Below are 16,587 nucleotides of genomic sequence, written 5' to 3'. Positions count from 1 at the left end.
TAAACGAACCAGCAGAAAAGCTGGTGGAACATTGTGAAAAAATTAGGTACTAACTGTCACATTTCACAAACTAAGCCAAATTTTAGCTCTGACCAAATTTCCAACAACATAGTGAACGCGTTCAAAGCACCTGCAAGTACTGTGGAATTTATTGAGCGGATCTATGAACAACGTATGAAAACATGCGCAATTTTTATCGATCTAATAGATGTCTACGACACTGTATAGAGAGGGGGCTTAACATTAAAGTTCTTAATAGTTACATTTGCCTTACTATTTCTTATCCTGATCATTGCTTCTTATTTTCTCAGGAGTAGAATTAACGTCCAGAAAATATGATATTGGAAGATGCTCCTAACTTAAATACAAGACATAGTTGGTATACTTTTAGTATAGCAACCTAAGATGATTATTTGTTTTTTAAGTTGTGTTGTAATATATTTAACTAAAATATATATAACTGTATTAGTGTATCTAAATACTCCTTGAAAATATAATTTCGATATTTATATAAAAATACCACACAACAGGCGAGTCATTACAAAATATTCTTTTTTCCAAATGAGTGATTAAGATAAGTAGGGTTTAAGCTAAAGGAAAAAAAATAAAATTATTAGAGTAATTTTGGTTGAAAATATATTACCTGAAAACAATGATTTTTTATTTTATTCTATAGCATTACCCATTTATTTCATGTCTCAAAATATACACGCCACTGTTTCACAATGTTCTAAGTAACCTATGTAAAGTTTGTTTAGCAGAAAATGGCTGACTTCAATTAGTGCGGTCGTAAATATTATTAAATTTATCTGACTTGGCCCATTGTTAAGACCGATCCGGAGCGATAAGCAAACGAGGTAGACAGAGTTGGTCTTTTGACAGCTAACACTGACTAGACGGTACTCCTATAATAGAGTAAAGGATTTACAAAATTTACAATAATTACGACGACAAAAACAAAAAACGGATGTAAAATATATTGTTTGGTCTTATATACCCGAAATTAATGTTTTCAAATGAGTTTTAATTTCTAAGATTATAGAAAAACAAAACAAAAAAAGAAAAACTTTAAAAGTTCTAAAAGCTCTTGTTTGGTGTAACATTATTCAAAGTACATATCATTCGTCTCCACGTAATTTTGAATTTCCAATTTAGTATTATTCGAGTTTGGAGCCTTACTTAGTTGGCCACTGTGATAGCTTGCATTGTCCATTACTATCGCGCTATTCTGAGGAATGTTTGGCATAAGATTATTTTTGAACCATTCTTCAAAAAGTTCTGCCGTTGTATCTTCATGGTAGACGACGCAGGAGTCTTTAATATTCTTATTTTTCAAAATTTTTCATCAGCTGGTGAGGCTACATCTTATTTGGGTTTCGTCAACATTAAGTCGTTGCTTTAGAGCTCTTAATGTAGGTATGCGTTGCTCTTCGTACATAGTATAGACTTTTCGACGTATCAAGTCCTTATCGGCTTCGTCCATATATTTGGTGGAACTGGAATCTTTACGTTTTTTTCTTATTTCTATGGGATTTGATGTAATTCTTTTTACTGTGGTCAGGGGTATTTTCGTCAAATCGCATATTTCACTCGTAGCGGAAGTTGTGTCAAGTCCTCTTTTAAGTAAGGTACTGTATATAGTTTTTACAATTTGCTTTGCATCTACAGATAAATGTTTCTTCTTTACCGGAACACTAGAAGAAGCCCCATTATTATTATCCCACGGACGCCATATACTTAATAGAAAACGTAATGAATAAAATAAGTATTACTACTTAACACTTCCCGTGATACATAAAGACAAACAAATTTTATTAGGAACTTGTATTTAAGTACTGGTTGGTGTTCGGTTCCATAAACTTATTATATAAATACCTGAAAACCACTTAAGAAGGTGATTAGTAAAAACGTCGCGCACTACCATCGAATTCGAAAAACCCTCTTATCAGTACAGTTTCGTCAATATAAGCCTTATCTGTATTAATGAAATTATAATGAGTTTGTATTGTACGCAATTAAATCAACATTAAGAAATGAAGATTGACAAATTTTACCAGGAAACATATTTAAATTTTACCTGAAACCGGGTTTTTTATACTATTATTGGTTAACCCAGGATGTTTATAGTCGGTACTAATTGTAGTCAACCATTTACTGCTAAACAAACTTTACCAATTATATCTACCGGTGGGTGCTCGACGAAGTATCCTTGGTTCTTCATATTTGGCGACGACTGTATCATAATTCTATTCTATTACTGGAACCATTAAACTACCTATTCTACCTATCGAAATTCCATGTATACTTTATTGCTTGTAATAAATTTATAATTTACTCTATTAATATAAAATTAAATACTTATTAACTTGGATCTTTAGTTTCACCGTTGGGTAATTACCATATAAAAATGAAAATAAAAGCAAATAAAAGAAAAAAATTTATTTACAATGATTTAAGCATGTTCAAATTCGTTTACTGAAATTGTGGTTCTATTTTTTCTTTTTCCGGAACTTTTCTAAATCCGGGTAAACTATCTGTCCCTCGGCAGCGGCCTGTGTTAGCTAAAAATTATAAAAAATAAATTCTTCAGCACTATATATGATTTGTTGTGCTAATAATTATATATATATATATAGTGAAGAATATTTTTTAATCAAAAGTTTATAAATAGAAATATTTAGCTGAATCCAATTTATAAGTTAGAAATAGTCGTGGGATCTCTACTATTGATTGTTTGATTACCATGTCCAAGATTCTATCTTCTTTTCAGTAAGGAGGGGAGGTTCGGATCTGATCCGTCTCAGACAATTGGATCTTTGAAAAAAAATGTATCTAATCAGAACCCCAAAATTATTTAAACTGAATTACGATGATTATGATTTATCATTCATGAATACGCTAACAGTCGAGTCGAGTAAGAAACAGTGACAAAATCGTAGGATGGAAATGGATCTTATGATGAACCTGCAATTCAGGATCCGGTAAAAAAAGGAGAAAATTGTTCCATTGGATGCCGAGGAAATATAATAATTGTTTATAACTTCGTCGCAAATGCCAGTCATCTTTGACGGGTTGTATCTTAGGAACCACTGCTCATAATTCAACTTTTTTCTTTTAAATTAAGCGTCTTGTTAAGTCTTTCCCAACGCCGTTTTTTGAATTTAAAATTAACCCATTCGCTGCCATGTTCCAAATCTGAAACAATTGTTAGTTTCGATTCTGGTTACAAGATGTCACTGTTGGTCTCAGATCTGATGAACTATTTGTGTTTGGTAGTGTCAAAACAACACGTGCATACTAAATTTACCCACCGGTTTCGTATAATTCATTAATTGTGTGATTCATATCAAAATTTCAAGGAAGGTGCAGTTGTATAACTTCTAGTTGGATTATAGCTATCTTGTTGGGAAATATTGCGAACGGGGTAAGTTTAGGTACTATTATATGCCTATATAATACATCTGTATCGTTTAAATCGCTCAAATTGAATGAGGGATAATTGAGGTTTTTATTTTTAGTTTGAAATTATGGACGTGAATTCATGGAAAGAAAACGAGTTGTTCAGCTGATACTCTGAATAATCTAATTGATGAACTAAATGAGAAGTAGTTTGATTCTGCACTCTGCAGACATATACATTTATCCTCCAGGAGAAGATTCTGATGGAGATTCTGAATCATCGGATGATGTGAATTTCAATTTTTCTGATAAGTTTTCATCAAAGATACTGAACGCTCCACCTGAGGCAACTGTTACTCCACAATGTGAGACACAACAGGCTGAATATATGTTCTCGACGATCGATGATGAACATCTAATAAATGTTGTTCAATCTAATAAAAGAGCGAATAAATCAAATGGACAAAATAACTGGAAAAGAGATGACTTGTCCCAACATAAATATCAAGAAAATATCTCACTTTCCAATCGAAATAATGTTCACTGTGAAAATTCAATCGACTTCTTTACACTTTTTTTGTGTGACAATTTTTTTGAAAACAAAAGAAGAGACTATAAAGTATGCCCGACACAAAAATTCAAACACATCATTTGAGATTTCGATTTTGAAGAACTCAAAGTATTCTTTGCAATCCTACTGATTTCCGGTTATTCTCAAAGGTCCAGAAAAGATATGTACTGGAGTTGATTTGGATCTCAGAAATAAAGCAACCGCCAACGCAATGTCGAGAATGAGGTTTAGAGAAATTTTGCAGAATTTATATTTTTCAGCTAACACTCAGCTACAAAAAAATGATAAGTTTGCTAAACTACCACCACTTATAGAACATTTAAACAATTCATTTATAAACCATGTGCCGGTTGGTGAGACCATATCAATATCTATTGATGAATCCATGGTACCGTACAAATGTTATCATACTATCAAAAAATGAATGACATATATCTGCCTGACACAAATCTCTCCCTTGATGAATCAGTAGTTTTATGACGTGGTCGTCTCTGTTTTAGAATCTATATTAAAAATAAGCGCCATAAATTTGGTATAAAAATGTATGTACTTACTGAACCTAACGGATTAGTTCAAAATAGGAAAGTTTATGCTGGTAAATTTGATACTACCGCCAGAACAGACCATTCAAAAAAAAGAAGAAAAAGAAAAACCCTTCGCTGGTACAAAAAATTGGGTATACATATACTACAAGTGATTTTAGTAAACTCTTATTTTTTATTTAACAAATATTCTGGAACAAAATTGTCTCTTTATGACTTTCGACTAGAAATTAATAAGAAATTTAATACGCTCTCCTCAGAAAAATGTTCCTAAAACATTGAATAACTTGTCTGAACGGCATATTTTGAGCAAAATAGCTGAGAAAAATACAAAAGGAGAAACGAAAAGGAAAAAGTGCAGTGTGTACAGTGAATAATAAAAAAAGAAAAGATACGATTTATGAATGTCTTATTTGTACTGACAAACCTGGTCTTACAGAGATATTCTATTTGTCTATAAGCCAAAAAATTGTTTATAAATTTAAAACATTCCTGGGACTGCCCAAATAATCCTATTTCAATTCTATAAAGTACTTTACGTAGGTGGAGTGCTTTTTTATATGTAAAAAAATTGGAAAACATATGGTCTAGTTTTTGCCGTGCAAGATTTAAAAAAATTCCAATTTTTTTTAATTAGATTGCAAAATTAGGCAAAATCTATTAAATTGATTTTAATGAAATGAAATCTGGAAGATTGTTTTATTATATTATACAGATTTTCTAGGCGAATTATGAAGGTACTACGTGCAATGTAAGTGGTTGAAAACATTGAATAAGAAAAGGGTTGTTTCCCCCCTTTTTGTATTTATTGCTATTTTGCAGCAAGTATAATAAATTAACACATTTTTAACCAGTCGTATCTTATATAAAATACAATTATCGCTATTTTATTTCATTAGGACTTTGCTCTAAAATGATTCGTTTTAAAGTTAGTAGCAAGAAAAATAGGAAAAAAACGATTTATTTTGAGTAGTTTTTAGTAATTTTTAAATACTTAAATTTTTTTATTAATATTTCCGACCTATTTGAGAGGGAGGATAAGTCAATTAATATTACTGAAGTTAATTACTCTTAATATCCACCTCAAAACAAATCCGGCCTGGTATAGCTAAGCCATACTGAGCTTATCAATTCACGATGCATTTTATTGGGGAATTCGATTGGATTTCAAAATTAAAATATTTTAGACACAACAGATATTTATTTTAAATAAAAACATCGACAGGACAACATATAAATACAAATAACTGACCAGAAAGTATTTCGATCAAAATTTTCCTACTTTTTTTTATGAATGTCTTACCATATTTAACATCATTTCGTACTTTAACCTTAACATATTATTTTCTTCTTCCAGTTCCTGTATTTTCTTCTTCAATCGTTGTCTATTCCTGTATGTCATGCCTTGTTGAGGCTGTTGGTCTTCTGTAAAGAAAATAAAAAGAATACATTATTTTTCGGGCTGTAATCGCCAAGAATAATTTTTCTTGTGACATTCTTTTTTAGTAAATACTATTCGAAAATGTGTTTCAGTTAATATTAATTATTAGTTTTAGTACGTATTAGGTACAGTGGTAATATATTAAAAAAAATGTAGGTACCTAATTTTAGGGGTTTATCAATATTCCAAATAAAAGCGATACCTCATGTACTCACCTTGAGATAATTTTTTTACAATCCAGTTACTGGCAATGACATATTGGAAATAATAAATTATTTTAAAAGTAATAGGTCTTCGGATTTTGAAGAATAACCTACCTAAATTGATGAGCTATTAAGTTTGAAAAGTTTGTCTCTATCTGTCAAAATTTTTGAAAAAATATGAATAACTCAAAAAATATGAAGTTTTGACCTTTCTACAAATTGTATCTAGAATTTTATGAAGAATCTAAAAATACAATAATATACAGGGTGTTTTATTTAAAATAACAAAGTTGCTGTTCACTTCAGGTGTCCGTGGCTCTCGGGTAAAAGGGCATATCTCGATTTTCTTCCCGAAATGAGTTAAAAAATCCAAAATAAAGGAAATTTTCTGTTCTTCATTTGGATAAAAGGATATATCTACAGTCTAAATCAGTGGTCGCCAACCTCTTCAATGTGTTGAGCTACTTTGTTAATTTTGGAATCAACAGCGAGCTACCCACACGGAAGCCACGTAACGCAACGTAAATGAAATAATCCACAGTTAATCTATCATTATATGTATTTATTTTACTGTTTAACTGGTAATACATAATATATAGGTACTAATAATAAACTAATAACAAAATAACTAATATTACTAGTACGTACTTGTTCATAGCTACATTCCTACCTATCAAACGAAGGTATTTGAAAAATAAACACAAACTTTTATCCAGCCACAACGGCATGTCACGTATGATTTAAAAATAGTAACAACAAAAAAGTAACGCACTAACATAAACATTGAAAAATAAAAAAGCACGTTCAATGAGAAGGCTGACACTCAGACTCATCGATAATTTTTTTAATGTTTGCAGTATAATTTGATGCAGCCATTCGAATACAATTATCCAAATGTTCATCTGTAAGTCGATTGCGATATTTGTTCTTAATAAACTTCATATTGGAAAAAAAAGATTCACACAAATAGGTTGAACTGAATAATGCTTTCACTTTCAAGGCAACACGGCATAGAACTGAATATTTGTCTTTACTTACAATAGGCCAGATACATTTAGTACTTGAGACTAACGATTTTAAGGCTAAATCATTTTGAAATTCAATGACTTCCATTTATGTTGCAGCGATGTCTTCGCCAAAGTTCTGCATAACACAAGCTGCAAACTGCTGGATATCAATTTCCATAAAGGGTGAAACAACAAACTGCGCTACTAAAGCCATTTCATTGAAATCCTTAAAACGATTTTTGAAGTTACTCTTCAGGGTAGAAATTATTTCTACATGATATTTGTTGTCATAGGGTTCTAATGGATTTTGAGATATTTTTTCTGAAAGAATAGGAAAATGCTTGGAATCGCTGTTAATTAGGTTTTGTTCTCAAAACTCAAGCTTTTTGATAAATGCTTTTATATCATAAATCATTTCCGCTAGTTCTTTGTCTCTCCCCTGAAGCTGCAAATTAAGTTCGTTTAATTTCTCTGTAATGTCCACGAGAAAACCAAAATCTCTAAGCCAGATTGAATTTTCTAGTTCCGGAGTCGGTTCATCGCGTTGTTTGAAAAATGGAACTATGCCAGATAGGACATCATTAAAACGTTTCAGCACCCGTCCTCTACTCAACCATCGGACTTCAGAGTGAAGGAGTAGGTCCCCGTATTGACAGTCAACTTCATCGGCCAAGGTTCTGAATAATCTTCTTTGTAACGCTTGAGCTCTAATCTTGTTCACAATTTTTACCACCAGTTTCATAACGTTGTTTAGTTTCAGGAAATTTCCACATAATGCTTGCTGATGGATAATGCAGTGGTAACAGAGAAATTGCGGAAAAGTTTCATCTTTACGATATAACGCCACGAGACCCTTATCACAACCCACCATAGCTGGAGCGCCATCGGTTGTCAAGCCTACCATTTTCGATATTGGAATTTTCTCGGAAGAAATAATATTTTTTAAATGAGAAAACAACTCCTGTCCAGTAGTGTGTCCTTTCAGTGGAATGAACTTCAAAAGATCTTCTTTAATCGTAAAATCACTAAAAACCATCCTGACGAACACGGCCATCTGGGCAGTGTCAACGACATCTGTTGATTCATCCAGTTGAAGTGAAAAATAAACACAGTTATCTAAGTCAGTTCTTAACTGTAAAAAAATATCATTGCTCATTACTTCTACACGTCCCATCACTGTATTAGCAGAAAAATGCATAGATTTTATAGCTGAAACTATCTCGTCTTTATTTCTAAAGTTGGCAAATAACGAATCAGCAGCTTCTAAAAACGCCTGTTTTATCATTTCCCCGTCTTCATCTTCTTCTCATTGCGCCGTCTCCTTTCGAAGGTTGGCGATCCAAATGGCAATTGTAGTTTTGGAAACTGCTGCGCGAAAGTCTTCATAAGGTTTCTTTTTTTGTGCAATTATCTGAGACACACGGTACGATGCTTCAGTTGCAGCCTTATTTTTGTCGACTGTTCTTAAAAATATTGATTGTTGTCCAATTAACTGTTTTTTTAACTGTTTCAGTTTCTCCTTTCTGGCGGCATAATGTAGTGGGAATGATTTTTCAAAATTAGAATGTACAGTTTTATGATGTCTCTCAATATTTTCTTTTTAGCAACGGAGACCGAAATATTACATAACAAACACATATTTTTATCTTTAACTTCTGTAAAAAAGTATTGTTCTTCCCATTCCGAATGAAACTGGTATGTCTTTACCTTCTTACAACTGCTTGCCATAATATTATTTTTGTTGTTCTCTACTAACCCAATCGCTGGACGTTGGTTACGCGTTCAGTTTTAAACTAAGCGCAATGTCGCCGCGCCGTGCGTATTTATCCCGTTCAAAGCAATCCAGATCGTTCTCGAACACAACGCGCTGGTCCGGCTGGTCGGTTCTATAAATAGCCGATTCTAGCTTGACGGCGTCAGGGGCAGATCGCTCACCGCAACGTTGCCGCTGTTTATGTTTAATATTATGATAATTAGATTTTTTTGTGGAATTTTCGGAAGCTTCTCTGATTTTTGCAGTTTGTATTTTTTAAATTAAAATCGTTGTGAGAGCTACCAGAATTGCCTCCGCGAGCTACCGGTAGCTCGCGATCGACAGGTTGGCGACCACTGGTCTAAATAATTTCATTAGATTTTGACATGAATGACATGTGAAAAGGGAGCCATTGAACAAAATCAACGTTTACAATCAAGTAAAGAGGAATCATTCCAGATATGCTTTAGTTTCCAAATGTATATACCAAATAAATTCGGGTAAAATTTTATATTAGTAGATAATTCTTTTTACGTGAATCATATATGAACCTAGAATGCAAGAATTACGTTTGGGTAAAAAGGGATATCTAAAGATATTTTCGTTTACTGAAATCAGATGCACTAAATTTACTAATTTATGATTAGAGTAAAAGGAGATATTTAGACATAATTTCATTTACCCAAATTTAATCAGTATAAAGTGTTTAAATATATGTGAAAAAACGTATTATTGGAATAAAACATTATCAATAGCGGAATAATGGAAAATAGAGCATCACGTGGGAGGGAGAGGAAGAATGATGCGGAGACCCTCAGAAATGAAAGAAGTAAAAGGATATTATGAGCTGCATTGTCGAAAACTAATATTGGTAAGTATTTCACTTAGCTAAGAAAATGACATATGACGCAGAAGATATAATTTTGAAATATACACAGCATACAATGAACCCGAGGTCATAACATCCATAAAGATCGGACGTCTGCGCTGGATGAGCCATGTTGAATGGATGTTGGAGACTGAAACACCAAAACATATAATGAGGCAAACACCAGTAGGGAGAAGGTCAAAGGGAAGACCCAAACTTTAGATACATGGAACAAGATCTGAAAACACTTAAGATTACCAACTGGAAAAACAAAGCAAGGAACAGAGCAGAACGGCGGAAAATCCTAGAACAAGCCAGGACCCAGAAAGGGTTGTCGAGCTACTGATGATGATGATGAAGTATTTCACTGGACCTACTTTTCTCTTTACCCAAATAAAAGATCTCGTGCAACGGTCTTATTATTTTTATTTCTATTAAATTTGCAAGGAGACAGTGGCCTGATTTTATTGATTGAAGTAAATAATTTCGGAATCTAGCGGGGCACAAGTGTATAAGTAGAAACAATGTCACAGGAATGGTTATTTTTTTCAGATAATACACAAAATGACGCTGTAGCCGAAAAAGAAATGAGTCAAAGTCAGCATGTAGACTCTGTGACTGCTACTTCGGAATCGAAACGCTGCAAAACTAATAATCGTTTTATGGAAGACGATTCTACAACAGTGGAAATGACGGAGAAGACCAGACCAGAATGACGTAGTAGCTGCAAGAGGAGGCAACCAAATTGATTCATGTTTACAGAAGCATCTCTTGAATCTTCCACTACATGTGAAGAGGGTAATCTTGTGGTCAGACACATGTGGAGGACAGAATAAGAACTCGCATGGAGCTGCCATGTTCATGTCTGTCATAAACGACCATCCAACTCTAGAGGTGATTGACCACAAATTTCTAGTTCCTGGTCACACTCATACGAAGTGTGACTCTGATCATGCTCTGATAGAAAAAATGAAAAAAAAAATCATACCACCCGCACGACTGGATGCAGTTGGTTCGTCAGACGGGGAAGAATAACCCATTTGTTGTGACAGTAATGAAGTAGTCAGACTTTTTGCAATTACATGGAGGAACATAAAGTGGCTTCGTTACATAAAAGAGACAGGAAAAGTCCTTTACAAGGAGATACTGGATACAGATTCGTCGTTTAAGACAATAAACTATCGCCGTAGAGGCCGTTTCCGCAGCCAACTGAACCCTGAACTGTCCTACGGTGGTCCTCTCGCAATCTCAGCGAATAAGAAGAAGGACCTTATTGACATCCTGCCGCTAATACCCGATGTCTTCCACGACTACTATAGGTCTATTCCATAGGATGAAAACGTTGAAGATGTCTTACTAGATGGAGAAGAAAGTTATTAATGACATTTTACATAAAAAGTTATTACAATAAAGTTTACATTTGAGTAAAAGGATATATCTGAGTACCCTGATGAAGAAAACTACTATACTCGGTTCGCTATCTCCAGTCCGAACTGTCTAGTGAATTTAGTAATTATTTTTTTGCGAAGTTAGTTACTTTTTGACAGACTCGAAGTGGCTGGAAATTACTATACAACCAAGCATACGTACTTACGTACATACTAGCCAATATTAATAGTAAACAAACTAAATAGTATATAAAATAGAACTTTACAAATCACTGACAATCAATATTTATTTATTTGCACCATATATAATAGTTAAATTATAACAACTAAAATATATCTTTTAAATAATATATACTACCCTTATAGTGTATTTTTATGTATGAGAGAGTAATAAAACAATAAATTATGTATGCAAATCCCTAAACTGTTGATACGGGTGACTCAATGAAAAACAGATATTTGTCAACAAGTTTACAGAAGTATATAGGAAAACAATTTTAAATTGAGTATGACCACCAGGTATAAAGGTTGGAGCAGAATAGAATACAATAGTTGTGAGGGTTACTAATCCCTAAATAAGGTTGCCAGTGTCGGAGTGATGGAGGTTAACAGGTACTAATGAATTTGCAAGAAATGTAAGATGTTTATTTTATTGGTTATATATAACCAATAAAAGTTTAATAAGTACCTACCTATTTGCAAAATAAAGTTTAATTCTTTAGATAAAATAAAACGTTTTATTTTATCTGAAATGAGTGCATTCCACGAAGTAAGGGTTTCAACAATCAAACATTTAATTCTTTATTTCCAGGAATCTACGACAGTAATTGACTAGATAATTACCTTCTAAACTTATTCCACAGAAAATGTGATAGTGGGTTTTTCCATTTTGTAGGAAGGTCCAAGTGGCGTATTCAAAATTCTTAACAGTTCACTAAAAGTAGGTACTTCAGTTGCAAGGTGCAGTTTATTGTGTATACTAGTGTTATGGAAAATTTGGAAGTGCCGTGTAAACGCCGAAAAATTGGTCCTCTAACAGTTAATGAAAAAACATTAATATTTAATTGTTTTAAATCATTTACAGACAAACGTTTATGTGAAAGTGTTGATGAGACCGTTGAGTTAGTTAGCAGTACACTTGGTGTTGGGAAATCTACGATTTACAGAGTTATTAAAGAAGAGAAATGTGGTAGTTTTCAAATGCCACGTAATGCTCCAGGGAAACCAAAATTTCAAATAGAATATCATTTTAAAGAAGGACTTCGACGGAAAGTGCTTGAATTCTTCTTTAGACAAGAATTTCCAACATTGGATAAAGTTCTTGTCTCAGTTCGAGATGATAAGGATTACCCAGAAATGAGTCGAGGTACGTTATGGAAACTTTTAAAAGAAATAGGCTTCCGCTGAAAAAAGAATCCCAGAAAGTCTATTTTATTAGAAAGAAGCGATATTGTCATATGGAGAAGACATTTTCTAAGAACCATAATGGAAATGAGAAACCAAAAAAGAAAAATATTTTATCTTGATGAAACATGGATCAACGAGGGTCATACACCAAATAAATTTTGGCAGGATGAAACTGTTACAAGTCAAAGGCACGCTTTTGTAAATAACTTATCTACTGGTTTAAACCCACCATCAGGAAAGGGACGCAGGCTGATAATAGTATACATTGGCAGTTCAGACGGTTTTGTTGAAGGTGGTTTATTAACTTTTGAATCAACTCGTACCGGTGACTACCATGAAGACATGAACGCTGATGTCTTTCAAGAATGGTTCGAACAAATGATAGATCTTCTTCCTAAGAACTGTGTAATAGTAATGGATAATGCAAGTTATCACTCCAGACTTATAGAAGGACTGTTTCCAAATTTTTGGTTTTTTTTGTTGTTTTTGTTTCCTCCAATTGAAAAATTCCAATTGGAGGTCTACATGTGCCCACAACCAAGTGGTTAAAAAAAGACTTGCAGAATTGGCTGAGTTCAAAAAATATTACGTACCATCCCGGATCTATAAGAAAGGAACTTTATTCGTTGTGTGCCCTTCATAAAGAAAAATTTAAAAAATACGAAATTGATGAAATTGCCAAAAATCGTGGAATGACAGTACTTAGATCCCCACCATATCATTGTGAATTAAACCCGATTGAACTGGTATGGGCACAGATAAAGAGTGAAGTTTCAAGAAAAAATACCACTTTTAAAATTCATGATGTTAAACAGTTGTTTTTGGAGGCCGTAAATAATGTAAAACCTGAAAACTGGGAAAAGGCAGTAAATCACACTATTAAAGAAGAGGAAAAAATGTGGAAGCTGGACAATATTACTGATAAAATGATCGAGCCAGTTATTATAAATCTTGGTTCTGAAAGTTCATCTTCTGAATCTGATTTGGATTTGTAACAAGTAGCTGTAAGTTTTATATTAATATTTTTATTCATCTATTTAACATACCTTAGACGGTTTTAAAAACTCTTTTTCTCTTTTGTAATTTTTAAAAATTAAAAAAAATGTGAATTTTTAAAACCTTTTTTAATGTAGGCCAGTCAGTTCTAATATAGTGTGTGATAAAAGAGGTCACTTTTGTTTACATACACATAACACTTTATAACACTGAAATAATTCATTTATTTTTTACAATTATTCAAAGTAATTTTTCAATTAATCTTGAGCACGCCCATGGAGTGGTCGGAGCTACCAGTTAAAATTATGCTAATTACTCTCTCGTTCATAAAAATAAACTATAGAATAATTCTTCTTTTTTCAAAGAAAGAAGTCTGCAATAGTAGTATACTTAAGCTGTTAATACTGACAAGTAGGAATTGTTGTGTTGTAGGTTTCCGACAATGAATCTGTCAAAATATGCCCGAGCTAAGCGAATGGAGTATAATAACTTCAAATTAGAATAAGGTATGAATTGTTTATATGCAGCAAAAGTTAGTTTATTCGATTCTCTTTCATTATAATATGCCAAACAATAGCTAAAATAACACATTTGATTTTAAAAAAATGTTGAACTTTCAATTTCGTCTTCTGAACAATTTCATTTTGCATAGATATGCCCTTTTAGCCGAGAGCCACGGGTATAACCGGAAGTGGCATGTCTGTCAAATATTTTGTTTAAGTTCGTAAACCAATTTTTATAAATTCTTGTGTTTTCGATACATAGATAGTGTAAGCTCGTTGTGACACACCCTGTATAACAAACTACAATTATTAATGACAAACAAAAGATGAAATTCACAAGAGATAACAACCTAGAAGAAAGAGAATAATCATGACCATTACACAGTAAATAGTGAAATAATGCATACAGCAACCATATTTGGTTATTAAATTAATTTTACCCAAAATAAAATAAATTTAAAATGTACCTAGAGATGTTTTACAAGCGTATATTATAGCAATAAAAGGCGAAGAAAATGTTATTATATCAAGAATCACTTTATTGTTTACAAAATATACATACCTGGCACCCAGTTTCCTCTCTCAAAAGCGAACTTCTGGTCCCCCAGATCCAAATGCACTCTCGTCTCTGTCAAATTAATAGGAACATTTTCCGCATTGGCTTTTCTCGTAGGAATTTTCTTAGGTGAAAATTTACTTCCAAATATTGGCATTTCTGTGTCTCTACTACCGAATTGAATTTATTTGTGTGTCAACAATGACGGTTTATTACTAACCCGGGCTGGAGCTAGGTAATTTCTGCATCTGTTATTATCGATTGTCGTCAATCACCATGGCAACGGAAGGAAAATGCAGGAATGGACTGGCGCGTATTACAGGAAGATATATTGACGTTATACGACTACAAGCCTTAAATCCTCCTGCATTTGGAACTTTGTAGGTCGAATGCAGTTATTTTAATACTTAAAGATCACAATTAAAATAATTTAGAGATTCATTGTAAATTTTTTTCTCGTGCAAAATTGTCCAAAGAGATTCATACAAGAAAAATACAATAGATCCACTGGATCTTTGCAAATTGCCATATAATTCGTATTTTAAGAAATAAACCAAAATATGTGAGCCAAACTTCCGTCGATTATAAGAATTGCAAAATGGCTAATATTACAATGGACGTTTTTATACTTCTCTTTTATTTCATTTAAGTATTGCATTTTGAAAACTGGGATATTTATGAACGTGATTTTCCAACTTTTGAAAATCTACAGGTTGTCCCGTAACATCTACAGTAACTAAATATTTAAACCGTAGTATTCAGAAATAAAAGTGTTTTCATTGCACATAAGCAAATAGATGGGTTATATATAATCTAAAAAACTGAATATAAATCTACCTCATGGCTCCATCATATTGATCATTTTGTTTATTTAGTGTTACATATGGTGTTCAGAATTAATGAATGATTTTATTTTATATGTTTATTACTACTGTTGAGGATATCGCTGGATTCAAGATCGAAGAGCTTTGACCCTCGTAACGAGTATTATTCATACAAAATGACTAAAACTGTAATATTTATAAGTCTAGATGCAGTTTACATAACGTTATCAAACTAAATTGAAAAAAAAATGTACCCACATACAAAAATTACCACAACAAAATTCAAATAAAGAATCTTATGTATAATAAATTGAAAAATAGAAAACTTTTGAGCTGGGTAAAACAACAATTTATTTTAAATATTTATTTAAACATCGTATATAATCATAAATTTAAGATTTATCTCTTTATCTTATCTGCAGCAGCGCGGAAAAACTGCACAGACGCTGTATTTACCAGTTTCTAAGGTTCTTCAACCAAGATGTTTAGTCTAGATAATAATGGATAAGACATGGTCTGGATTTATTTCGGATAATATGTCCGAAGAATTGTAACTTTCGAGATTTGATGGTGGTCAGTAACTCTTGGTTCTTATTCATTCTTCTGAGGACCTTCTTATTTGTGACTCGGTCAGTCCACGGGTTCTTAAGTATTCTCCAATATAGCCACATCTCAAATACTTCCAGTTTTCTGCACATATCTTCGTTCAAGATCCACGATTCAACACCATAAAAAATGACAGCGAAGACGTAGCCTCGCAGCATTCTTACTTTTGTATCAAGAGAGAGGTTGTGACTCTTGAAGAAGGCCCCCATCCGATTTAAGGTGGATCTAGCTTTTCCGATGCGTGCTCTAATCTCCTAGTTGTTGGTCCATTCTTCATTTATTATGGTGCCGAGGTAGTTGTAGTGCTTCACTCTTTCTACAGGGGATTGGTTGACGTAGAGTTGACCGTCTGTTATCATTTTCTTGATAATTATCACAAGCTTTGTCTTCTTAACGTTTATATTGATTCCGAAGTGATTTAAGCGACAAAAAATATCAACTTGTGTTTTCCATTCTATCGGCTTCTGGGAGAGTTAATTACGAGTTTGAACGACAATAACACGCGGGGATATTATAAGTTTAT

The 16,587-nt window shown here is 32.9% G+C and overlaps 1 protein-coding gene across 1 annotated transcript; it reads right to left on the bottom strand.

Annotated features, from left to right (window-relative positions):
• Nucleotides 1-687: 687 nt before the first annotated feature.
• On the bottom strand, nucleotides 688-15,106 carry Cby (beta catenin antagonist chibby). Its single transcript, XM_072539888.1, has 3 exons — nucleotides 14,641-15,106; nucleotides 5,816-5,937; nucleotides 688-2,561 (listed from the first exon to the last, which is right to left on the bottom strand). The coding sequence occupies exons 1-3, from the start codon at nucleotides 14,789-14,791 to the stop codon at nucleotides 2,490-2,492; spliced, it is 345 nt and encodes a 114-aa protein (XP_072395989.1). The 5' UTR covers nucleotides 14,792-15,106; the 3' UTR covers nucleotides 688-2,489.
• Nucleotides 15,107-16,587: the final 1,481 nt, after the last annotated feature.

Source organism: Diabrotica undecimpunctata, chromosome 8, assembly GCF_040954645.1.
Source record: "Diabrotica undecimpunctata isolate CICGRU chromosome 8, icDiaUnde3, whole genome shotgun sequence".
NCBI lineage: Eukaryota > Metazoa > Arthropoda > Insecta > Coleoptera > Chrysomelidae > Diabrotica > Diabrotica undecimpunctata.
The sequence above is the reverse complement of the archived record's forward strand: the minus strand, read 5'-3'. Positions and strand labels throughout refer to the sequence as shown.

Excerpts from the sequence above, each read along its gene's own strand:
- Cby (XM_072539888.1), bottom strand. The coding sequence starts at position 14,791 with ATGCCAATATTTGGAAGTAAATTTTCACCTAAGAAAATTCCTACGAGA. Across the intron at positions 5,938-14,640 it reads GAGAGGAAACTGGGTGCCAG|AAGACCAACAGCCTCAACAA; the intron begins GTATGTATATTT and ends TTTTCTTTACAG. Across the intron at positions 2,562-5,815 it reads ACGAAATGATGTTAAATATG|CTAACACAGGCCGCTGCCGA; the intron begins GTAAGACATTCA and ends TATAATTTTTAG.